Source organism: Hoplias malabaricus, chromosome Y (assembly GCF_029633855.1).
Source record: "Hoplias malabaricus isolate fHopMal1 chromosome Y, fHopMal1.hap1, whole genome shotgun sequence".
Classification (NCBI taxonomy): Eukaryota; Metazoa; Chordata; class Actinopteri; order Characiformes; family Erythrinidae; genus Hoplias; species Hoplias malabaricus.
In genome coordinates this window covers 82,861,586-82,888,102 of record NC_089820.1, presented here as the reverse complement: position 1 = coordinate 82,888,102, position 26,517 = coordinate 82,861,586, and the positions used below count along the sequence as shown (strand labels likewise).

General features: G+C 38.0%; 1 protein-coding gene across 1 annotated transcript; it reads right to left on the bottom strand.

Annotated features, from left to right (window-relative positions):
- Positions 1-9,813: 9,813 nt before the first annotated feature.
- On the bottom strand, positions 9,814-24,960 carry LOC136678857 (SLAM family member 9-like). Its single transcript, XM_066657022.1, has 5 exons — positions 24,893-24,960; positions 23,692-23,991; positions 15,924-16,220; positions 11,260-11,523; positions 9,814-10,488 (listed from the first exon to the last, which is right to left on the bottom strand). Exons 1-5 carry the CDS (start codon positions 24,945-24,947, stop codon positions 10,358-10,360), a joined length of 1,047 nt encoding a protein of 348 aa, XP_066513119.1. The 5' UTR covers positions 24,948-24,960; the 3' UTR covers positions 9,814-10,357.
- Between the last annotated feature and the right edge of the window lie 1,557 nt (positions 24,961-26,517).

The following is a 26,517-nucleotide window of genomic DNA, read 5'->3' as shown; positions in this document are numbered from 1 at the left end:
CTCAGAATTATGACTTTATTTTCTGAATCTTTTTTTTTTTTTTGTCAATGCCTTGCCCCTAAAACTCTGTCAGAGACATTAGATGTACCTAAAGTATAATAATTAAATTAACAGATTAACTTCTTACTTTTAAGTTCTTTTTAGTCCACTATTGCCCCCTAGAGGTAGAGGTGTTCAGTGTGAGAATATATATCAGGGTTAGGACCAGACTGAGGGCACATGTCTACGTTTCTTGCTGCATTCTGCCACTGGCTGTTCACTGCATTTATGAAAATGAAGTAAATATTCTGAAGAGCACACAGCGATACCAGTCTTTGTCCACACCTGACTGGCTACATGAAGTGGGGTTGGGACATGCGTTTGCATACAATTCAAATATGTCAAACATATTGATTGAAGAATAAAAACAGATTTGGGCACATGGATTTGAGAACAATATTTGAAAACAACTTGTAAATAATGTAAATATTTGTACTTCAAAGAAGAGGTCTGTGTGCCTTTGTCTTAAAGTGATAGCATCATTTGTTTCTTGGTGGTCAACAAGGGGAAGAGCTCTGGTGTTCATACACAGTCCCAGTCTGACAAAAAACAAGGGTCTGTTTCTCTGCGTCGCTGGCTGGGCCAAGCTCATGGATGTATTTATTTGCAAGCCTGCAATTTAACAGGTGGTTCTAACAACAACAAAAACAACAACAGCATGCTTTTGATAAGACCTGGTCCAAAATATCTTGGTACAAATGTGATTTTAAGCAAAAAAAAAAACAATTCCAAAACAACACTGTCCAAAGCTGCATCTGCACTGAACACAATTAGCATAATACAGCGTTAAAGAAGTTAAACACTTGAGCGCAGCACTGAAAATAGAGTAAGTGTGTGAAGGTTTAGCTGTTTCTCTGTGGTGTGTGGTTTTCCTGCATCAACATCGCTGTTGGAATGTGGCTTTAAATAACAGAAGTATAGAATTGAATTTTAATTTATATTGCTGGTACAAACAAAGGGTTGTGCATTAAATTTGCAAGTAGCTAAATATTATGCACACACACACACACACACACACACACACACACACACACACATACACACACACACACAACTACCATTAACACACATGACATGAATTATACTGGCAACATATTATTGAAATGTACATGAATTAAAATAAGACAATATTATGTTACAGTAAAATATCTGACTTTGACATTTTGTGACAAGGCTCCACTAAACAATCAGGAAAACACAAAAAACAAGAAAGTGACACACAGTGAATACAAAACCAAGACGCTGAAACAGTAAGAAGAATGTAAATAAGAGGTAGCAGCAGTGTTTTCCAAATCGTTTCTGACTTGTATTCAGGCGAAAATAGAAAACTAGACGAACCATTTTAAAAGTTTTAATCTGTGAACAGGTTTTATTATGCACTGTGATGGACTGGTGCCCAGTCCAGTGGGTGTTCTGCCTTGTGTCCAGCTCCAGATTCACCACAGCCCTGAACTGGAAAAGCGGTTACAGAAGGAATGGATGTAAGGGAAAAAAGGTTCAGTTTTCAGTTGGTCCAAAGAGTAATATAGTTTATATTGAGAGATTAGATAATATAACTCTTATTAACTGTGTAACTGTATGAGTTTAAGATGATTTCCTGAGTCTTCCTCTGATGTGGACAGTGATGACTGCAGACACCATGAGGATCAGAGCAGTGGAAAACCACACAATCTTCAGTAAACACACAGATACACCAGCAGAGGGAGACACTGAGTCTGAAACACACAACACACACACACACACACACACACTGTAATAAACAAAGCCACCAAAATCTTTACATCTGTGACCTTTTTTTATTCTTTGGGTGGTTGTTAATTACAATTTCTCATAATTTCCACTGGCTGATCAATATCAGACTCTTTATATTGACTGTGCAAGTCTTGCTCAATCCCTGACTGCTACAGAAATGATGGTACACTAATGGCTGCACATAGGCCTCATAAAGCCAATGCTGTTAAATAGAGAGCCATTTGAGAGCTAAAAGGGTAATCTATATTTGTGAGCTGAGCCAGATGATCTGATCTAGACAACTACTCCCCTATGCTCTTGATCTATGAACCTGAACCTAAGAAAAAAACGCCCCTCATTATTAAGTGAGCACAGAAACACAGAAGTAAAGAACAATATAAATATATGAAGAAACTGATTTATTTTATAATAAAATGTAAATAATTACATTGAAGAGTACATAAATGTAAAATATTAACACATAAGTAAATCAGATTCTCTCTACATGATATATAGAGAGGGTAATTCTAAGTGTCAGATTATGATACTGTTATAAAACATCAATTAACTATGTATGTATGCATAAACATTTTTTTTTGCATGTCAGATTTTATGTATTAATAAACCTCAATAAACACCTTCATTAGCACAGTCCTGTTTAAGTTTTTCCATCTCCAAAACATCCCTCTTCCAGCTGACTGGGTTGCTATGGTTACAGATGATAACGCTGTTGCTGACAAACAGTGAAAGAGAGACCAGTCCAACTGCTGTCTCTTTCCTCTCGTCACAGGTTTCCTCATCACAGCTGGAGTTGACAGAGAGGTGATGAGTTCTACAGGAGACCGTGATGTTACAGGTTTCCTTGTTTAGCTGGTAAATCAGGACTGGAGCCTCCACTGGGTCTGGGGTAAAACACACACAGACACATCACTGTAATGCAGACAGTCAGGGAACTTAAATCACTCAGCACTGACCACACAGATCATTAAGAGATACAGATCTGAACTGGTCAGTGTGCGTCAACACCACCAAGATCCAAATGAGAAGAGAAAACAATAAAAGCTTAAAGTGTGTTTACTTGTAATGTTAAAGCAATAAAACATATTGTGCATGTAGATAATATATTAACTTTTATTGATCAATTTTTTCTTTTAAAGGAGACTTCAATCCATTTTAGAAATCTTCTGCTTAATTAAATTTAAATGGTGGTAGAAACCAAACATCTGGGAAATGTAATGCCTCTAAACATTAACTCACACAAACCAAAATGATTACAAATATATTGGATATGTTACATGATAGTTTTGAAATGAGGTTTTAGTGTAAAATTAGTCGAATAAAGTCTAAGGATTCATAATTCTGAATGTAGTTTTTTGAGGTTTATCTGTATTATATATAAAAAGCACTTGTGCATGTTCATGGTTTCCTTTGATCTCTGGTTTGAATAACAAACATTAAATTAAGTCTGTTTATTTAAATCCTTGTGCAGTTTTATTACATTATTGTACTTGCATTTCAAAATTTATAAAAAATAAAATAAAAAAAGAAAAATCAGATACTAAACATTTTCCACTGCTTTGCTCTGTACTGAACAACACTTCTGGACGTGTGAGGATTCATTCAGATTCTCACAGATAGCTGTGCATGTCCAATATTTATACATGAGCAGTATTATTGTAGTATTGTTTCTGAAATCTGCAGTACTCTGATATTTCTTCATTAACTAATAGTAATGTTTAAATTTTAATGCCACTGATCTGACACGAGTGACCATACCTCCTCAGTTGGTAACAGTGACTCTTTTATAACTGGCCACTCTTAGACAAGCCACTCAAGCCGAGTATAGTTTGTTTCTAAATGCATAAGCTTGAGTTTTCTTGGTTCAGCGGATGTATAAATATATATTACAGAAGTACTGATACATTAGTACTTTACTAATAATGTCACATTCTGGGTAGGATTCTGACCCACCGCGAACCTGAACTGGATAAGCAGTTAGAGACTATGAATGATCAATGTTTTTGATCACACCTTTTTGGTCTTTTGAATGTGTAAACAACTGTGCAACTGTTTGAAACCATATTATTGAGGGGTGGCTTTACTACTGCATCTAGAACTATTAGTTTCTCTTGTAAAGAGGCACCCAGCTGCATTGGCATAACATACGCAATATACAAAATTATATCATTTTAAAAAGTGTGATTTTCTTTCATTTCTCTACATTGTCCCTAACCACCTACATAAAAACAGATTTTTCCAGGGCCAAAAAGTTGCTTAGCCTTGGCCTAGACCACTACTCACCTCACAAACAGTAATAGTTATAATAATTATATTAGAATTCTGCTCGCTGACTTACTGTTATTTTTGGTGAATGGTAGTTTTTAAGTGTTTTTACATAAAACTAGTTAATTCATGATGGAAGACATGAATATATATGTCATATATGTCATATGTTCCACAATGTCTTATGGAAAGGACATTATTAGCTTATTCCACCTGCATTTACAATATAAACTAACTTGGCCATAGAACATTAGCCAAAATTATTTTATTGACATTTTATAATTTTATCAGATTTACCAAGGGGTTGGGTTGCTTTAGCCTACTCATTACATAGCGGTGTTTAGAAAACAAACTCTTGTTTAATAGTGTGATTGGGTGTGATGTCGGCCCAGTATGCCAGATGGCCTGTCTGTCCCTGCCCCCCCTTCATCTCTACCCTTTCGATCCAACCTGGACTTTGTGTAAGGTTCACACCCAGCCACCAGAGGGCAGCGGCAGACGGCTAATCAGCCATAACACCCCGCACCTGGTAACAGGTTTATAAAGTCTCACTAGAAGCAGACTGAGTTGCTGGTTCTTTGGCACTACGTGTATGAGAGAGTCTAGCTGGTAATTTTGGTATCTGTCTGCTCATCTTTCCTCTGTTTTTTTTTTTTCCTCAGAAGGTTTAGAGGTCTCGTCCTCCCCTTCTTTTCTCTGTGTTATTAGAAGGCCGAGTGGTCTCCCTCCCTACAATTTTTAGTGTTTTTCAGTTGGGAGTTACTCACCAAACCTCAGTGTTTCTCGAGGTAGCCAGTCTCCCCTGGCGTCCTTTGTTTACCCCTTCCTGCTCAAACTTTTCCCAAAAATGGGTGGGTTTGTGCGGGGTATTGTTTTTCCACCCATTTTACGTTTTCCGCCCGTTAATTCCTTTTTGTTTATTTATTCATTCATTCATTCATTCTCTTCTGTTCCCCTCCTTTACTGCTTGTCACTTGGGTCCACTCCTCAATTACGCTGGTAGCTCACCCGTTCCAACCTCACCGGGGGCTACCATTACACTTTGGCTTTACAAACATTCTGAAGCTGCTCCGAACTGAGTTTGCCTCCCTGTTTTAGCCTTTGAGAGTGTGATGTGTACTAGCAAATGATATTTTATAACACGTTTCTCACTCATGATTATCATTATTTTTATCCTCTTTGAATTATAATTTCTAAATTAAGGCAAAATGTTTGCTGTAATTCCTCTTTTTATACAAGATCTTTAATCTCTACAGGCCTAGTGTAAGCTGAAAGTGCATTCTTCCAGAATGTTCTAAACTCTGGTAGAGGCTCCTGTCTGGAGCTGAACTGAGTCACCAACCGACACAAACACATCACTGCACTCTGTAGAGGAAGAAAATACAATAAAAACATTAATTAATAATAACTCAGTTGCCCTAAGATTATACAGCATTTAAATGAATTTGGTGAAAATATATTTTAGATGTCTGTATCAATAATAATGATTAATTAGTTAATGTAATTCCATATTGTTTACATGTTAGTCCTGTTTAAAGTCTTTAACAGTAAATCTGTGTTTAGTCTACAGCTGTTTGTTCAGATTGAAACAGAGGACACTCAACTGTGGAAAATCTTGGCTTTAAAAAAATATTTAAAAAAATGTTTAGTCTTAGGTTTCTACATAGGTTTACTGCATCTAGGTAAGTCAGGTCAGATGTTCTAAGTGAAAAGAACAAACTTTAATGTAGCCGTATCACTTTCAGTGCTCAGGTTCTTTTTATTGGTTGCATTAGAAATAGAAATTCAATAAACAAAACATTTGTCTAAATATTTGTACAGTCCCCATTTAATTAGAACTTGCTTCAAATAAATAAAACCATAAAATAGTGTGTATATTAATGTGCAGAGGTGTGTTCTGTGGAGAGGAAGTGTTCACTTTTTTCACTTAGGCCTCAACAAAACATCATGAACAACTACTCCATCTGACTGTGTGTTAACTGTAATTAAACATGTCTTTAATTTATTATTTAGTTTAACATATGATTTAGATTTAGCATAATCTCTACACTCCAGTGTCACATACTGACAACAAGCACCGTCTATTTGGCCACCTGCCTCTGACATCATACATTCTAAACACTTAAAGGAATACAATGTAAGAATGGGCTTTGATGTCTCCTGAGCTCCCCCTACCTGCTGCTGAATGTAATTCACATTTACAGTACTTTCATGAAATCAAGTCTCACACCCGTCTCTCTCTCTCTCTCTCTCTCTTTGTCTCTCTTTCTCTCTCTCTCTCTCTCTCTCTCTCTCTTTCTCTCTCTCTCTCTCTCTCTTTGTCTCTCTCTCTCCCTCTCTCTCTCTCTCTCTCTCTCTCTCTCTCTCTCATAAATTCACAGAAACACGACCGGCTCTCGGTCATTGAACAAAAATTCTGAATTAAAAAATGGCTTTTATCAGCAGTGAATTCTGTGGTGGTCATCATTTGAAGTGAGGGGTTTATATATATATATATATATATATATATATATATATATATATATATATATATATATTATGTGTGTGTGTGTGTGTGCTTTTAAACATTCAACAATGTAATGTATTATATTTATTTATGTATAATGTTTATATAAAATCTCATAAACATTCGTGGCGTCAAAATACTATATAGTGGCCACGACTTGCTAAATAAACCCACCATGTCACCTTAGGGGCTCCGTATAATGTTTCTGTACTGTTCTGTAAAGCACTTGACATTGTGTATGAAAAGTGCTCTATGAATAAACTTGCCTTGTGTTGAAGTGATGATAATTCTTTGATGCTTGTAATTTTGATGAGACCTGGTCCAAACTCTCTTGGTTCAAATGTGTTTTAGGCCAAAACCAGTTCTAATATAGTACTGCGCTGTCTGTGCCGTGCCTCACTGTGTCACAGGTAGTTTTTCTGTCTACCATTTTACCAAAGGCCCAAAACTGCACTGAACACAATTAGTACAACACAGTGTGAAGAGAGTTGACCACTGGAGCACAGCACTGAAAAGACTTAGCATGTGAATGTTTAGCTGGTGTTTCTCTGTGGTTTGTGGACTTCCTGCATCACCACCGCTGTTGTACTGTGGCTTTAAACAACAGTAGTTTAGATTTTTAAGTACATTTATTTAAAAAAATTCAAACAAAGCGTTGTGCAGTCAACATTCACTTAATTAAATATTTACAGATGTTACACACACACACAAAAACAACAAACTTATACACACAAGGTTATAATGGCAACAACAAGTGCAAGCTACATACATTCGATGAGAAAATGTTACAGTAAACTCTCAGTTTAAGATTTTGTCACAAGGCTTTTCTAACACAAGGATCTAAGAAAACAAGAAAATGGCACAGTGAAGTACAGCTAAGAAGCTTTAACAGCAAGAAAGATTTAAATAAAAACACACAGCAGTGTTTTCAAATAATTTCTGACCTGTATTCAGTTCAAAACAAAACAAAAAAAAGCCAGGAAACATTTTGGAGTTTAATATTGGAACATACTGTCCTCTTATGGACTAGCACCATGTCCAAACGTTCAGATTTCAGTTGGTCCAAAAATAAAAAAAAGTTGTTTTAAGCTGTGACAGCTGTAATTAACTGTGTAACTGTATGAGTTTAAGATGATTTCCTGAGTCTTCCTCTGATGTGGACAGTGATGACTGCAGACACCATGAGGATCAGAGCAGTGGAAAACAGCACTGTCTTCAGTAAACACACAGATACACCAGCAGAGGGAGACACTGAGTCTGAAACACACAACACACACAAATTAAGTAAGTCACCCAACTGTCTACACCAAAGATTAAATATATATTTTTACTTCACTTACTATTAATTTAAATACTTGTTTATTTCTCTATTTTCTATTATCTGCATGTCCTTGTCTTTCCAGTAGGGTCTCCCATGGTGAAAAGTTTTGGAGTGAAGATGCAGAGAAACATGATTGGAACAATGGAAATTGTGTGGCTGCTGGTAGGAAGAGAGTGGGGTGGACCCTGTGTGAAGCTTTAATGGATTGGCATCGGATATTTTACATCTTATCTTGTGTATCATTATTATTATGTAGTGTGCTTCTGTGATGATTTAAAATTGTTTTTTACATTATCACAATAATTGCTCTGGGTCCGGTCCAGTGTAAATAGATTATTCACCAGTATATAGAGTTAAAATATGAAGTATAAATCTCTTGTCGCTTGTGTTTGTGGCTCTCATTTTTGCTATTAACCATCCTCCCACACCTGCATTAAGGTCCTGTGTATTTTTTCTTAGGGAAGGTCTTATGAATGTGGCACAATATCTGAGCTTCTGACAGCAGCGGTACAATTAAAATAACAGTTTAGTTCTGGGAAGCTAAAGCCTTTAACCACAAACATGTCAACAAAATGTGAGAAACAAGTAACAAGAGGAAGTTTGAAGACTTGTAATGTGCCTTATCAACAGTGTAAGACATTTGTTTTTAACTTCTGGTATTTCTGTGGTAATGTTGAAAAACAGAAAGATAAATAAAGAGTAAGAGAGGCAGATCAGAATATACAAAGGAAACTTTCCCAAAGCAGCTGCAAAAGCGCTGGCTGCTAAATAGACTTGTTTTAACATGTAATTTAAAGCTTCTTTGAAGAACCATGCAGAATGTATCTGTCTGTGGTTTGCTGAATGTAATGTAAACTCAATATGGTTTGCTAAATGCTAACTCTTAAAAAATTCCAGCCTCAATAGTAATGTCCAGTCCTATAAATCTGCTACTGTATATAAACCAAGCCAAATTCTTTATTAGCTATGTAAAATAGAGAAAAATTAATAGACATTTTCCGCATATATTTAATATTGTAATCTAAATTTAAAAGGCAAACATTCATTTGAATGTGTCCAACATTCATGAACTAAGCAGAGCTTTGTCTTTTTGGAGTTTTCAGAGACCAGAGGAACATCCTGGGTTTACTTAATTTTAAAGAGACCTACATTGTATTATAGGCCAAAGACATTCAGTGATTTATCTGCAGTTGGATGCACTGTAGGAAGCCAGTGCTGTGATATGAGTGAAGAAGTGGAGAAATCAGCCACTGACCACATCTCAAAAGTCAGTTTGGCAGGCACACGTTTTAAGCATTGCTTGCACTCAGGGATGGCCAAAATTACATTATTTGCAAGCCTGCAGTTTTGCAGATGCATCTAAAAAAAACAACCACCACAACAACATGAAAGTATATAATTGTCCATGTGTAAAGACAAGCGATCTCTTTGATTGTAAGGTAATATTTAAACAACTCTTTCCAAATTAAAAAATTATGAAATCTGCAGAGGATATTTTGTATCTGGCCAATGCATTTTAGTGGGAGATGATAAGAAACTGCACGGGTTGTTCAGCACCTGCTTGAAGTGACAAAATACTTTGCTATGCTTGCAATTTTGTTAAGATCTGGTCCAAACTATCTTGGTGCAAATGTGTTCTAACTCTCTTGTTGGTGCAAAAAAACAAGTTCTAAAATAGTAAAATAGGTGGCAGTGCCGTGCCACCAAACTGCACTGAACACAATTAGTACAACACAGTGTGTTGTTGACCACTGGAGCACAGCACTGAAAAGGCATGTGAATGTTTAATTGGTGTTTCCCTGTGGTTTGTGGACTTTAAACAACAGTAGTATAGATTTTCAAGTACATTTATTTTAAAGTTATATTGCTGGTACAAAGGGTTGTGTTGTCAACATTCACATTTTTAAATTAAATAATTACAGATATTACACACACACACACAACTACCATATAGACACAGGAAGCAGATAATAGTGGCAACACACTATTGAAACCTACATAAATTCACATAAGAAAATGTTATATTACAGTAAAATATATCACTTTTAAGATTCTATGACAGGGCTTTCCTAAACACAAAGATCTAAGAAAACAAGAGAATGACACAGTGAAGTACAAAACCAAAAAGTTGGAACAGCCCAAAAATAAAAAAAATAAAAGCAAATGGCTGTGTTTTTCAAATAATTTCTGACCACGATACATTTGAAAAATAATAATAATAATAATAAAAGACAGGAAAGTTTTAATGTTGGAACATACTATGTCCTGTGATGGACAAGCACCCTGTCCAGGGGGTGTTCAGTCTTGCTGTCTGTGTAGGCTCCAAACCAACTGTGCTACCAGATTCTACTAAGGGGAAATAGTTCAGTTTTAAATTTGTCCCAAAAAAAAAATATATATATATATGTGTGTGTGTATATAACGAGATCACATAATCAAATATTTTAAGCTGTAATTAACTGTGTAACTGTATGAGTTTAAGATGATTTCCTGAGTCTTCCTCTGATGTGGACAGTGATGACTGCAGACACCATGAGGATCAGAGCAGTGGAAAACAGCACAATCTTGAGTAAACACACAGATACACCAGCAGAGGGAGACACTGAGTCTGAAACACACAACACACACAAAAAAATAAAGTCCCCCAACTGTCTATGTCAACGTTTATATATATGACTTATGTCCTCATAATTATAAGGTGGGCATTAATCATTTATCTTTTCCCATAATATCCATTGGCTGATCAATATCAGACTCCTTATATATGCATGTCTGTGTCATGTATGTGACTATGCATGTCCGGCTGAACCCCTATTGCTATAGAAATTACTACACTAATGGGTGGTCACATATCAATTCTGTTAAATAGAGAGCAAGTTGAGGGCTAAAAGAGTCACATTTAATAATCTGAGCCAGTTGATCTGACTGGATGAAAAGAACCAGAACACCCATCACTAGAATCAAATTTTCCCCTCTGGTCTTGACTGCTAAACCTACACTTGAGAAAAGTAACCCCTCTTTATCACATGAACGTAGAAATACAGATGTGAAGAATTAAAATGAAATTAAGCAAATCAGGAGAAAAATGAAATATTTAGGTGACATTTTATGTCCGTCCTTATGTACAGAGTGTCCCAAACTCTAAGGAGTAGGGAGGGTAAGGGTTAGGGTTAGAAAAGAAAAGAAACACCCGTATAAAATATGGTGGTCCATTTTTAGAGACAAGCGGTGCAGCACGTGGGAGCCATGCCTGAACAGGTTTTACTCTTCCCTTACGTCTTGTGTCTAAAATTGGATTACTGTTTTTATACAGGTGTTTGTTTTCTTCTCTGTTTACTCACTTTTGGGACGCCCTGTATTAATAAGTCTCAGTACACACCTTCATTAAAACAGTCCAGTTTAAGTTTTTCCATCTCCAAAACATCCATCTTCCAGCTGACTGGGTTGCTATGGTTACAGATGATGACACAGTTGCTGACAAACAGTGAAAGAGCAAAACCTCCAACTGCTGTCTTTTTCCTCTCTTCACAGGTTTCCTTATCACAGCTGGAGTTGATGGAGAGGTGATGATTTCTACAGGAGACAGTGATGTTAAAGGTTTCCTTGTTTAGCTGGTAAATCAGGACTGGAGCCTCCACTGGGTCTGGGGTAAAACACACACAGACTAATCACTGTATTTCAGACAGACAATGATAAATCACTCAGTACTGATCATACAGATAATTAAGAGATACAGATCTCTCAGTCTCTGGACTGGTCAGTGTACTTCACCACAGAAAAGGTCCAAATGAGAAGAAATGAAAAATAAAAACTAAAATTATAAACTATAAAATAAAAACTATAAACATATATATGTTTACTTGGAATGTTAAAAAATGAAAACATAATTCATATGGATATTATATTGACATATGATAATCACTCGTGATTTTAAAAGAGAATTCTGTCCATTTTTTAATTCTTCTGATTAATTAAATTTAAATGGTGGCATTAGGAGTGGCACGGTGGTGCAGCAGGTAGTGTCTCTGTCACAGCTCCAGGAACCCTGGACACTAGTCTCGTGCCGGGTGACTGTGAGGAATGTGGTGTGTTCTCCCTGTGTCTGCGTGGGTTTCCTCCGGGTGACTGTCTGTGAGGAGTGTGGTGTGTTCTCCCTGTGTCTGCGTGGGTTTCCTCTGACTGTCTGTGAGGAGTGTGGTGTGTTCTCCCTGTGTCTGCGTGGGTTTCCTTCGGGTGACTGTCTGTGAGGAGTGTGGTGTGTTCTCCCTGTGTCTGCGTGGGTTTCCTCCGGGTGACTGTCTGTGAGGAGTGTGGTGTGTTCTCACTGTGTCTGCGTGGGTTTCCTCCGGGTGACTGTCTGTATGGAGTGTGGTGTGTTCTCCCTGTGTCTGCGTGGGTTTCCTCCGGGTGACTGTCTGTGAGGAGTGTGGTGTGTTCTCCCTGTGTCTGCGTGGATTTCCTCCGGGTGACTGTCTGTGAGGAGTGTGGTGTGTTCTCCCTGTGTCTGCGTGGGTTTCCTTCGGGTGACTGTCTGTGAGGAGTGTGGTGTGTTCTCCCTGTGTCTGCGTGGGTTTCCTCCGGGTGACTGTCTGTGAGGAGTGTGGTGTGTTCTCTGTGTCTGCGTAGGTTTCCTCCGGGTGACTGTCTGTGAGAAGTGTGGTGTGTTCTCTCTGTGTCTGTGTGGATTTCCTCCAGGTGACTGTCTGTGAGGAGTGTGGTGTGTTCTACCTGTGTCTGCGTGGGTTTCCTCTGGGTGACTGTCTGTGAGAAGTGTGGTGTGTTCTACCTGTGTCTGCGTGGGTTTCCTCCGGGTGAATGTCTGTGAGGAGTGTGGTGTGTTCTACCTGTGTCTGCGTGGGTTTCCTCCGGGTGCTCCGGTTTCCTCCCACACTCCAAACTCGAAATTGTCCGTAGGTGTGAGTGTGTGAGAGAAAATGCAAGTGTGCGTCACCCTGCAAAGGACTGATGCCCCCTAAAGGATGTGTTCCTGAGTGGTGCCCAGTGATTCCTGGTAGGCTCCGGACCCACCATGACACTGAACAGACAATGACTGTTTATAGGGTATGTATAAATATATATTACACATGCACTGCTACAAGTAATGCTAAAATTAAGTATAACACTTTGCTTACACCTAATTATCACTAATTTCATTCATTCATTATCTGTAAGTGCTTATCCAGTTCAGGGGTGCGGTGAGTCCAGAGCGTTCCTGGAATCATTGGGCGCAAGGTGGGTATACACCCTGGAGGGGGCGCCAGTCCTTCACAGGGCAACAAACACTACTAATTTTATTATGTTTAAATTATAATTTGTAAATGAAGGCAAACATTTTTATTTTACAATATTCAAGATCATAAAATTTTTTAACAGTAACTCTGTGTTTAGTCTACAGCTGTTTGTTCAGACTGAAACTCAGTGTTTAAACGGAGAAACAGAAAAAGCTCAACTGTGGAAAGTTTGGCCTTAAACAATACAGCAAACTATATTTTATTTTTAGGCTTAGATTTAAACTTAGGTTTACTGCATTGAGATTAGTCAGGTCAGCGCTCTCTTCTTTAGATTACAGCTGTACAGCCTTGTTCCAGTTAAATACTTATTGATGTTCAAAATGAAAAAAATCAAATTAAATATGGTTCTGTCTCTTAGGTTCTGTTTATGTGCTGAGTTTGACATTAAAAATAAATAAAACATTTATGTGTCTAAATATTTGTGCTGTCCCCATTTTACTATAAATATATACAAATACAAACAAATATACACTTGCAGAAAACCAAATAATTGTATGTACATTAATAGTAAATGTACTGTATATGCTGTCTAGAGGAAGTGTTTTTTTTTACTTAGTCATCAGCCAAACACCTTCACAAACTACTCCATCTGACGTTGTAAGCGCCATATTGTATTATGTTTAAGTTTAATACTTTGTGCAACTTGTTACATTATTTAATATTTTGTTAGAAGAAGAACAGTAGTTTCCCAAATATTGATTAAGATTCCTGTGAAGAAAATACATTATCTGAGCTCCATTATTCTGTCGTGAGGAATGACGTCATTAGGATTAATCATATGTTAAACACTTAGGAGCTGCATTTCAGATATAACTTGTGTTGGAGATCAGAGTGAACAGAGTAAAGAACAACTACAGCATTAGTATGCTTCCCTTTTATAAGACACTTCCTCTGTCAGTTTGGTTCAATAATAAATGTACTCTCAAATGGAACAGAGAATGAAGCAGGTTGTTTTTGTCTTTTGAGATTTTTTAAAGATCTTTAAATGCAGTTTCTCCTGGTGGATTTTTTGTTTGTGGGACTAAGTTTGGTTTATGTGCTGTGAAATCTGCCACAGAACCAATAAGAGTGATATGATTACATCACTCACCAACATAAAGACATTGCCTTTCAGCCCATATGGCCTCTAAAGCCCTTTTGGGATTGAATGAGCCTTTTAAGCGAAGGTTGTAAAGTAACATTTCATGTACCTTAGTGATGGAAATCATAAAACAAGACTGCATTATAATTTATAAAGTTAATGAAATAAGCTGCAGCCACTGTTCACTGCAGGTCCTCCACATAAGGGGCTCAGGAGGCACATGGACTAAAGTTTCATTGCTGGACACCTCTCAGTTCTCCTCCACTTCAGGGTACTCCACACCCTGGCTAATTAGGCTAGCTTCATGCCAGAGGTTGGTATGTAATGAAGTATGTGTACTTTGTTTAGATATTTTTATTTATTTTTTTATATAATATTAATATTTTACTTATCTGTATTTTACATGAGATTTTCTGTCACTTAATACTTTTAAATTTTTATTCACTGCATTAAAAAAGAAAAATCTGTACTTTTTATTCACAGCTTACATTCAAGTAAAAAAATATATACCGAGATCTTTGCAATACTTATAAAAATTATGAAACTACTTTAATGTACTGTAACAAAAAAGAAATTGATATTGCACATTTTTCTTCCAAAGACACTTCTGGCAGACAGAGTAGGCAAACACAAGTGTCTAGACCAGGGGTCGGCGACCTTTACCACTCAAAGAGTCATTTGGACCTGTTTCACACAGTAAAGAAAACACTGGGAGCCACAAAACCCTTTTGAAATTCTAAATGAAATAACAATGCGCATAACAGGGTTTTTTTTTTACCTTTGTGCTAAGTATAAACAAACTATACTGCGTTACATTTATGAAATCAATGAACGACGGCAGAGAAAATGAAATAACATTTCTGCATTCAACAAAACATTTGTAACTCCAAAAAAAAAGACGTTGTGTTGACGGTAAAATAATCAATGTCTATTTGAGTCCTTGTAGTAATGGGGAAAAAAAGCCAAACTTAAATTATCCACTGGCTGCAAACAAAAATGCTCTCCTCTCTCTGCGTGCCGTCATTATTTTACTGGCGCCGTGCAGTCAGCTGTCAAAAAGTTCCAGAAACCGCACACTGACTGGTGTCGCACATTGGAAGTTGTGACGTGTATTAAATATTAAAATATTTTAGATGTTACAAGATCGTAATAATCTTCATAGAATTACATTTTGAAAATGAATGAACCAAAATAAAATACATTTTAATTAAATACTCATTAATTATTTTCAAAAGCTGAGCCGCATCAGAGGGATCAAAGAGGCACATGCAGCTCTACTTTACAAAAATCTTTTTCTGAAATTGTATAGTGCCACTCCCCTATAACAAATGTAATTGGATACCAGTCTAAAAGTGGGGGTGAATGTGATTGATTAGCACACATTGGGGTGATATTTTCAAATTCTGTGTCATAAGCTAGTAAAGCTCTGCATAGACTCACGTGTTTGCCTGCCCTAACTGCCAGGAATGTCCTTGGAAGAAATAAACATGCTTGTTTACTGAATAAGATACAAAGCTGTGGGATCCTCATTTTTAACCTATATAATATAACCTGTTTATTCCACTGAAAATATTTCCCAAAAAATGTATGTGGGTTTATATGGTACATTGTCTTATCACAGGCGTTCCCTCTAACATACTGATGGATGTTGAAGTGTTTTATAAAACTTACCCAACACTGATAGTGTGTACGTGGCAACTATGTTTTTGTTGTCACCTACTGTTTTTGCTTCATAGAGTCCACTATCAGTCTTCTGTAAGTTCTTCAGTGTCAGGCTGTAGGTTTCATTATTGAACTCTACTCTCCCTTTATAACGGGTAGAGAGTATGATTTGTTTAAATATTTTAGAATATTCTAGAATATTTTTAGTTCCATTAAAGTCCCAGTAAAAGGTTCTAAACTCTGGTACAGGAGGCTGTATCTGGAGCTGAACAGATTTACCAATCAGCACAGACATGTCACTGGACACTGTGGAGAAAGAAGAGAGACAAATCGTTTGGTTATTTTCTCATCATTTCAGTTGATTTGATTTCATGTTTAGTGTTTTATATCGCATATGTATTGTTACAGTTTATGTTGTAGTCTTTTATATATTTTAAGAATTACTAATAAAACCTTGAGCGCGACTGAAGTTTATTTTAGGATTAGGAGTGGTTCAAAACATTCTGCCTTCACACACAATTTAGACATTTTGGATGGAAGTCCACCATCAGTGCAAGAAAGGTTTTGTAATTTAACTCCATATTAAACCATATTCTGCTAAAATGTAGAATATTTTATTAAGCATCAACAAATAAGTGTATTTGTTATAATTATTATTATTATTATTATTTTATTATGATGGCTTACTATGCAAAAAAAAAAAAAAAACAACATCAAAAGTATAAAACAATGAATGTTTTACAGTACCATATGACATACATCCACACAAGATGCTTTTACATTTTTAACTGAAACAATGTATGTTATTTGCTTTAAAAATTTGTCCTTACAGGAACACTCCTACTGGAATTCCTGTCCAACATCTGTGTACGCTGTAGCCCTGCACCTCTCATCATATCTCCTAGCTGTATCTTGTTTGTGTTCTTGCTTAAATACCCCTTTGTTTACCGTTGTGTTTGCCCTGAATTGCTGTTTGTTGCTAGTCTCAGCCACAAGACGCTACTCCCCAAGGAGAGTCTGATACTTGCAGTGTCAGGATTCTGGTAGTACCATTCTGATTGGCTATCTACATCCGCTATTTATATAATTTTGTACTGACTCTGTTACACAGCTTCAGGGACCTGGGACTGTCTGTGAGGAGTGTGGTGTATTCTCCTTCTGTCTGTGTAGGTTTCCTTTGAGTGTTCCAGTTTCCTCCTACAGTCCAAAAACACCTTGGTATGTGGGTTGGTGACTCAAAAATGTCCACAAGTGTGAGTATGTGAGTGTGGGGTGCCCTGTGACTGGCTGGCACTCCCTCCATGGTGTATTCCCACTTTTTGCCCAGTGTTTCCGGGTAGGCTCTGGACCCACCATGACCCTGAACTTGATAAGCAGTTACAGATATTGATTGAATGAATTAAATTAAATTTTATTTTATTATATTTGTTTGATTTTCACCACAGACTTGTCAGTAAATACAGCTTGCATTTGCCTCCAGTCCTGCTTCATTACACCAACAAACTGAAATACCAAATTAATAACCTAATAATACCTAACAACTACTTTGAGCATCTTAGTAACCAAACTGAACACAATATCATCCACCTACTAACATCTCAGTAACTACATGGGATATTATAGTAGCAGGAAAGCAACACCTTAGCAACCACCTAACATACAATAGTAGAGGTCTAGCATCAATGTTCATCTCACTTTAATACCATAGCCACCACCTAGCTACACTTTTGACCAACAGGGATAGCTAGGCACCAGCTTAGTAACACCTTAGCAACTACCTGGGATCACATAGCAATGGCCTAGCAACAGCTTAGCAACAACCATGGATAACATAGGAGCTGCTAAGCAAAACCTTAGCAACAATTTAGCAGCCACCTAAGGTACTGTAGTAATGGCTTAGCAACAATGTAGTAAATACATGTGAGTTCCCTCATTTGCCTCCCAGCACTGGGATCTTGTGTCCCATCTGGGTGGAGTTTTCATATTCAGTTTCCATGTTCTCCCTGTGTCTGCATGGGTTTCCTCTGCATGGGATGTCTGGTTTTCTCCCACAGTCTAAAAACATGGAGATTAGGTGAATTGGCTACTCTGATCTGTCCTGGTGTGAGTGAATGAGTGTGTATGTAAAATGTTTGCATGTATGTGAGTGAATGAGTGAATGTGTGTGTGCCCTGATATGGATTGGTGCACTATCCTGGGTGACTCTCTAATGCCCAATGCAGTCCTCCAGGTGAATGGTCATTCCTGGTTGAGAGTACACTGTGCACGTTTGGCTGCTACTTCTCACCAGTGTGTGTGGGCTGAATGTTGAGTGCTGATTGTAAAGTGTTCTTGGGTATCTAGAAACATTTTAGCAGCCACTTGGATACAACAAGTGTTAACCAACACGTTAAAATCCACCTTGTATATAGCAACAGGCAAGGCAACATCTTAGCAATCATGTCTGATACCATATCTAAGAACACCATTGTAAAAGCCAAACAAAAATTGTGATGATATGGGATACCATGGCAAAAGCCTAGATACACATTAGCAACCACAATGGATATTAACATCCAAACTACATCCCAACAGCCAAAATCTACAACTGGTTTAATGTTTCACACAAAGTTCTATTGGAACATATAATAATATTCTGTGATATCTCTGACCACTCTTAATTTTCATCTATTAGTGATTCTGGACGTATTTACTTAAAGAATCTCCAGCAATTTGAAAAACCCAACCTTTTCTCTTGAAAATTGTAAGTCACAAGGTGGATTGCAAGTGTATACAGAGACAAAGCTTTGTTAATTATTAACTGAAGGGAGGTGAGAAGGTGAGAGTCTTACCACTGACTGAGACTGCAAAAGATGTGAGAAGAATGGTAAGCTGCTGGACCCTTGCCATTTTGCTTTGAGTAAATTGAGGAAACACATTTAGGGAAACTGAAAAAGGCTCATGTTTAGGACCGCCTTTTTTAACTTGAATGTTCAGGACAGAAGTAGTCTAGAGCCAAATGCCTTGCACTAATGCCTAGCTGCACATTTCATATGTTTTTTTCCCTGAATTTCACATGGAAGACATAAAGCATTAAATGTGGCCAGTGTTCTGTGAACATTAAATGTTCACAGAAAAACTAAAGACCATTTCTAAGAGTAGAACCAAGGAAACAAGAAAAAAGTAACAAAAACATATGTAAATAAGAAACCAGTATAAAACAAAAACCCAGAACTAAGGTCAGCAGAGACTAACACAAGACAGGGAGAGAAGAAAACTAGATAAGTCAAAGACAATGCAATAAATAAACAAAAACATTATTAAAACAAAAAATACAAAGACTAAATGCACAGACAGGATAAGCATGAACTGACCAGGAAATAACTACAAAACAAAATCTGACAGATACCAAAGAATAAGATGTGCACTGTCATATATATTTTATATAGGATATCAAACTTCTCAGGTCACTAAAATAAAGAAAACAATGACAGATGGAGGAAAATACAGAAACATGAATAATTGTAATACAGAGACAACAAGAGAATAAAGGTTTCAGTGCTCCCTGGTCTTGTGTGTAGATGTGTGCTTTTATGCCTGAGTGTTTCTGTATATGTCTACACTGCTTCACGGCTATTCCCTTTTGTTCCTGTTCAAGTTCTGTTCAGTTTTGTTCTAGTTTGTGTTTCTGTGACCACCTCTTAAAAGTTTAAATATAAAGAAAACTGAATTAAACATTAATAATTACTAATACATTAAAATAGTGATGACTTTTTGTTTTCTCTGAATCAGATCTTAATGAAAATCACATTGAATTTATTTTATTCCCTTCTTGCCGTTCTTCCATTCACAAGCTTGAGATGTTGCCAAAATTTGCTCCTTCTCTTCTGAATCATATGCTGTTACATCATCAAATACATCAGTTTTGTAAAGCTTCCACTGGATTCCTTTTAAGAACTGGATAAACTTCAAAGGTAGCTATCATGTGAAATCAAACACACATGGGAATCGAACCCACAACCTCCAGGTCCCGTATATGAAATTAATATATGAAATTAATATATGAAATTAATACAGCTTAAAATAGATTGTTACAATTATGCTCGTTAATGTTATTGACGATCACCAGCATAACAGAGAAATGTACTGTGATTGCATGCCTTCTTATATCATGCTGTGCCATGTTTAAAGGAGGTATGTTATCAGCCAGCAAAGTCTGAAATGTATTATTAACATTTACAGAAACCTAAGAATTGTTTTTTCTGTCTTCAGGCCTTGGTTCAGTTCCTCTTTTTGTAAGTTCTGTGGTCAGTGAATGTGGGGCATACCCAAATTTGGCCTGATGAGATATGTGAATTTCACACCAGAAATGGCACATTATAACCATTGCCCTATGCTTGTTATTTCACACTAGATGCCACACAAAAATTGAGTTGAAAAGTGTTTCTATTTAACATTTTATTTTCCCATGAAAATACCATCTATGAAAAACTATCATTTGTATATCGCTTTATAAATGTTTATGTAGAAAACATTTAATCATAGGTTTTTATTATCTGGAAAAACATCCAACAATACAAACCTGACTTGCTGCCACATTGGGCTATTGGTCTCATTACCTGTGCAAGGTCAGGGTTTGAATTATTCAAATTGTGCTGCTACAATTTAAAATATAGCTTTTTTTTTTTTTTTTTTTGATATGTTTACAGGCTAGATTCAACTGTAATTTCTGTACTGTTTCTGTGTCGTGGGAGGGCAGAGGTAAAATGGGCCATGGGTAAAAGTAAATATTACTTTGAGTCAATTATTTACAATTCACACTTTCTCTTATTCATGGACACAAGAGAACTAATTTATTAATTAGGGTTAAACAAGCTGCCTTTTGCCAAAATTCCTTAAAATAGCTACTTGGTCACAGCACAGACCTTAAACTTTAGGATTTGGGCATGTCCTTCTAAGGGAAGAAAAAGGTTCCATTTTCATTCATTCATTCCTTCACTCATTCATTATCTGTAACCCTTATCCAGTTCAGGGTCGCAGTGGATCCAGAGCCTACCTGGAATCATTGGGTGCAATGCAGGAATACACCCTGGAGGGGGCGCCAGTCCTTCACAGGGCAACGCACACACTTACATCTACGGACACTTTTGAGTCACCAATCCACCTACTATCATGTGTTTTTGGAGCGTGGGAGGAAACCGGATCACCCGGAGGAAACCCACACAGACACAGAGAGAACATAACACACTCCTCACAGACAGTCACCCGGAGGAAACCCACGCAGACACAGGGAGCACACACCACACTCCTCACAGACAGTCACCCGAAGGAAACCCACGCAGACACAGGGAGAACACACCACACTCCTCACAGACAGTCACCCGGAGGAAACCCACGCAGACACAGGGAGAACACACCACACTCCTCACAGACAGTCACCCGGAGGAAACCCACACAGACATAGGGAGAACACACCACACTCCTCACAGACAGTCACCCGGAGGAAACCCACACAGACACAGGGAGAACACACCACACTCCTTACAGACAGTCATCCGGAGGAAACCCACGCAGACACACGGAGAACACACCACTCTCCTCATAGACAGTCACCTGGAGGAAACCCACGCAGACACAAGGAGAACACACCACACTCCTCACAGACAGTCACCCGGAGGAAACCCACGCAGACACAGGGAGAACACACCACACTCCTCACAGACAGTCACCCGGAGGAAACCCACACAGATATAGGGAGAACACACCACACTCCTCACAGACAGTCACCCGGAGGAAACCCACACAGACACAGGGAGAACACACCACACTCCTTACAGACAGTCATCTGGAGGAAACCCACGCAGACACACGGAGAACACACCACTCTCCTCACAGACAGTCACCTGGAGGAAACCCACGCAGACACAAGGAGAACACACCACACTCCTCACAGACAGTCACCCGGAGGAAACCCACGCAGACACAGGGAGAACACACCACAGTCCTCACAGACAGTCACCTGGAGGAAACCCACGCAGACACAAGGAGAACACACCACACTCCTCACAGACAGTCACCCGGAGGAAACCCACGCAGACACAGAGAGAACACACCACACTCCTCACAGACAGTCACCCGGAGTGGGAATCGAACCCACAACTTCCAGGAACCCATCGAACCCACAACCTCCCACAACCTCCATCTCACATGCATCCACATGTCTTTGCAATCGACAGCATTACAGTAGGATTACTAGAAAAAATTGCCCAAATCTTAATAATACTTAAGAAAATTAAATTATATATGTATATGGAGCTGTGTGACCGCGACACTACCTGCTGTGCCACTGTGCCACCCCCTGGTTAAAGTCATGCAATATAATTTAATTTTCTTAAGTATTATTAAGATTTGGGCAATTTTTTCTAGTAATCCTACTGTAATGCTGTCGATTGTAAAGACATGTGGATGCATGTGAGATGACTGACACAATGACTGACAAGGCCTGAGACAGAGACACAGGGATTTAAACCTGCAGATAACAGTAAACACCTATGAGTTAGTCACATGGCCTGGAAATGCTCACAGGTGTAGGGCATGTCTAGAGAAACACGGTACGGGATGTTAACATTAACACTTGACAAAACCAGACAAAACATGACAAGGATATATAATATATTTAATTGGAAAATAATTTGATAGTTTTTTTGGTTTAAAAAAAGAAAACCTACTCAAACATCCATCCATTATCTGTAACCGCTTATCCAATTTAGGGTCGCGGGGGGTCCAGAGCCTACCTGGAATCATCGGGCGCAAGGCGGGAATACACCCTGGAGGGGACGCCAGTCCTTCACAGGGCAACACAGACACACACACATTCACACACGGACACTTTGGAGTCGCCAATCCACCTGCAACGTGTGTTTTTTTTTAGGACTGTGGGAGGAAACCGGAGCACCCGGAGGAAACCCACGCGGACACGGGGAGAACACACCAACTCCTCACAGACAGTCACCCGGAGCGGGAATCGAACCCACAACCTCCAGGCCCCTGGAGCTGTGTGACTGCGCCACCGTGCCGCCCATTACTCAAACATCATAAGGTCAAAAATATAAAGTGCAAATTAAAATATAAATTATTTGACACATGTAACAGTGTACCTGTGATTTATCCATATTTTGCATTATGTTTGTTTTAATGAAGTGTATTAATGATTGAAATTCTAAATGTAGATTTGGACTTCTTTTGTGTTCATCAGAAAAGAATACACATTGTGTATTTTTACAGTAATTTTATTCTTGACAGTTTCTGCTCTGTACACAATCACTGCAGTATTCTGTACACTGATTTACAGCCGTTCCTGTAAAAATGCAGTGAATGTATTTACTGTAAATGAGTTGAGTTTAGTTTGTTACTAAAACGCTAAAGCTTTGTAAGTCATAATTTAATGAACAAAACACCAGACACATGATTTACTTCATATATTTAAAAAGAATACATATTTATATATAATAATAATATATTTTGTATTTACATATTTACCCAGAGTGTTTATACAGATATTTGAGTTGGTTCAGGGGATGTATAAATAAATATTACACAAGTTCTGATACACTAGTGCTTTAATAATAATGCTATTTTACTATGGATTTATAACACTATCCTCTTTGAAATTGAATTTGTTCATTTGTACAATATTTCCTCTTTTTGTATGAGATCTTCAGTCTCCACAGGCCCAGTGTGTGCTGAAAGTGCAGTGCTGTAACAACAACAGTGTTCACTGATATTCTGTAACACTTACCCAACACTGAGAGATTATACACTGCAACTACTGTCTCTTTGTCACGTGCTGCTATCGCTTCATAGGGTCCATTATCAGTCTTCTGTAAGTTCTTCAGTGTCAGGCTGTAGGTTTCATTATTGAACTCCACTCTGTCTTTATAACTGGCCGAGGGTTCAATTCTGTGATATCCTGGTAAGTTATAGTACTGTAGAACATATTCAGTTTTAAACTTCCAGATAAATATTCTAAACTGTGGTACAGGCTCCTGTGTGTGCAGCTGAACTGAGTCACCAACCGACACAAACACATCACTGCACTCTGTAGAGAAAGAAAATACCTTTAATTAATAATTACTCAGGTACTCTAAGTTAATACAGCAGTAAAATTGCTTTCATTTAAAAATGTATCTTAGATGTTTAGTACCAATAATAATGATTCATTTGTGAATGTAATTCCATATTAAATACATGTTAGTCCTGTTAAAGGTATTCAACTAGTGAACAGTGTCTCTTTATTTAGTCTACAGCTGTTTGTTCAGATTGACACTCAGCAGGTGAAGTGAGAAACAACTGTGGAAAATTCTGCCTTTAAACATTACAGCACATGATATTTAATTATTAGGCTTAGGTTTAAACCTAGGTTTACTTCAGTCAGGTCAGCGCTCTCTTCTTTAGGTTACAGCTGTACACCTTTGTTCCAGTGAAATATTTGCTGATGTTCTAATTTGAAAAGAATAGAAGTAAATATGGCCCTGTTTATCAGGTTCAGTGCTCGGGTTCTGTTTGTGTTTGACATTAAAAATAAAGAAAAAGGTATTAAAACATTTCTCTACATATTTGTACAGTCCACATTTTATTCTAAAGTGCTTCAAATAAAATTAAACATATACAAATATAAATAAATCAAATCAAATCATATGTACATTAATGTGCAGAAGTGTGTTCTGTGTAGAGGAAGTGTTTATTTATTTTCACTTATTCATCAAGTAAACATCTTCACACACTACTCCATCTGACTGTGTGTTAACTGTAATTTAACATGTGTTTAATTTGTTATTGAGTTTAAAATATCATTTAGTTTAAGCCCAACCTCTACACAGCAGTGTCATGAAGTGTCAACATCGTCAGCACCGTCTGTAAAACTGACCCTCCTCAGAAATGATACATTACTCAGACACTAAACACTTCAGAGATTCATTTCAGAGATGTTCAGTTCTTACCTGTGTTGGAGCTCAGAGTGAACAGAGTGAAGATCAGCTGGAGCATCAGCGCCATGTTACAGTTTATGAGAAGCTTCGCTTTTAGAAGTAAGAAGGAAGCTCTGAATAATCCCTCCTCTGTCCGTTTGGTTCATTAAAATAACTGTGAAAACACCCCAAGAGGCTTTCATTATTTCTTTCTAACTCATAAAGACAAAGATAAATACATTCATTCATTCATTATCTGTAACCCTTATCCAGTTCAGGGTCGCGGTGGGTCCAGAGCCTACCTGGAATCATTGGGCACAAGGCGGGAATACACCCTGGAGGGGGCGCCAGTCCTTCACAGGGCAACACAGACACACACACATTCACTCACACACTCACACCTACGCACACTTTTGAGTTGCCAATCCACCTGCAACGTGTGTTTTTGGACTGTGGGAGGAAACCGGAGCACCCGGAGGAAACCCACACAGACACAGAGAGAACACACCACACTCCTCACAGACAGTCACCCGGAGGAAACCCACACAGACACAGAGAGAACACACCAACTCCTCACAGACAGTCACCCGAAGCAGGAATCGAACCCACAACCTCCAGGTCCCTGGAGCTGTGTGACTGCGACACTACCTGCTGCACCACCTTGCCGCCCCATGACAAATACAATGTAATTAAAACAAAACAAAGACAGGGCCCAGACATTGTGGATTTGTATTTTATGAAGAATGTGCTCTTGAGGAACAGAGAGAATGATGCAGACTTTTCTCTTTGGGATTTTTTAAATTATATTTGAAGTTTTCTCCTGGTGGAACTTTAGTGGGTGGGACTAAGTGTGGTTTATGTGATGTCAGATCTGCCACAGAATGAATAAAAGTGATATGATGACATCACTCAACTCCCTAAAGACACACCAGCCCATTTGGCCTCTAAAGCCCTGTTGGGGGTGACAGAGCTTCTCAGAGGAAGGTTGTTAACATTTCACACTTCTCTGCAGCGATGGAAATCATGAACCTAGAGTGTGTTATAATTTATAAAGGATGTGTTAGTTACTGAAACAAGCTGCAGCCGCTGTCCACCACAGGTCCTCAGCACAGTGTCATGGAGCACATTGGCTAAAGTTTCATTGCTGGACACCTCTCAGTTCTCCTCCACTTCAGGGGGGTCCAAACCCTGGCTAACCAGGCTAGCTTCATGCTAATACTACTGCAGCTCTCCTGATGCTGTGTTTGCATTAAGACGACAATGCCACTGTCAAACATTCACAGATTTGAAAAGCACTGTCTCAGCAGAGCAGGCAGCATTAACACTGATAGAATATAACATTGGTAAATACTTACTCTGGCAGATCTTTAAGATCAGTGTAAATGTAAAACTGAGTGGACAGTTGCTAACTCACTCATTCATACAGTTATATTAACTTTGCTCATCTCATCTGTGTTACAGTGTATTTTTTACTAGTCACAGTTCACAAATTAACTTAAGAAATTCTACACTTAAACAGAGAAATATAGACAAAAATATACAAAATCTTTGTTAAAATGCTTTTGTGGAACTTTAAGCACAATAATTACATCACTGTGTGTTCTAACTATGTGTCTGAAAGTTAAGTTGGTGTTTATCTGTGGTTTGTTCCATTTCTG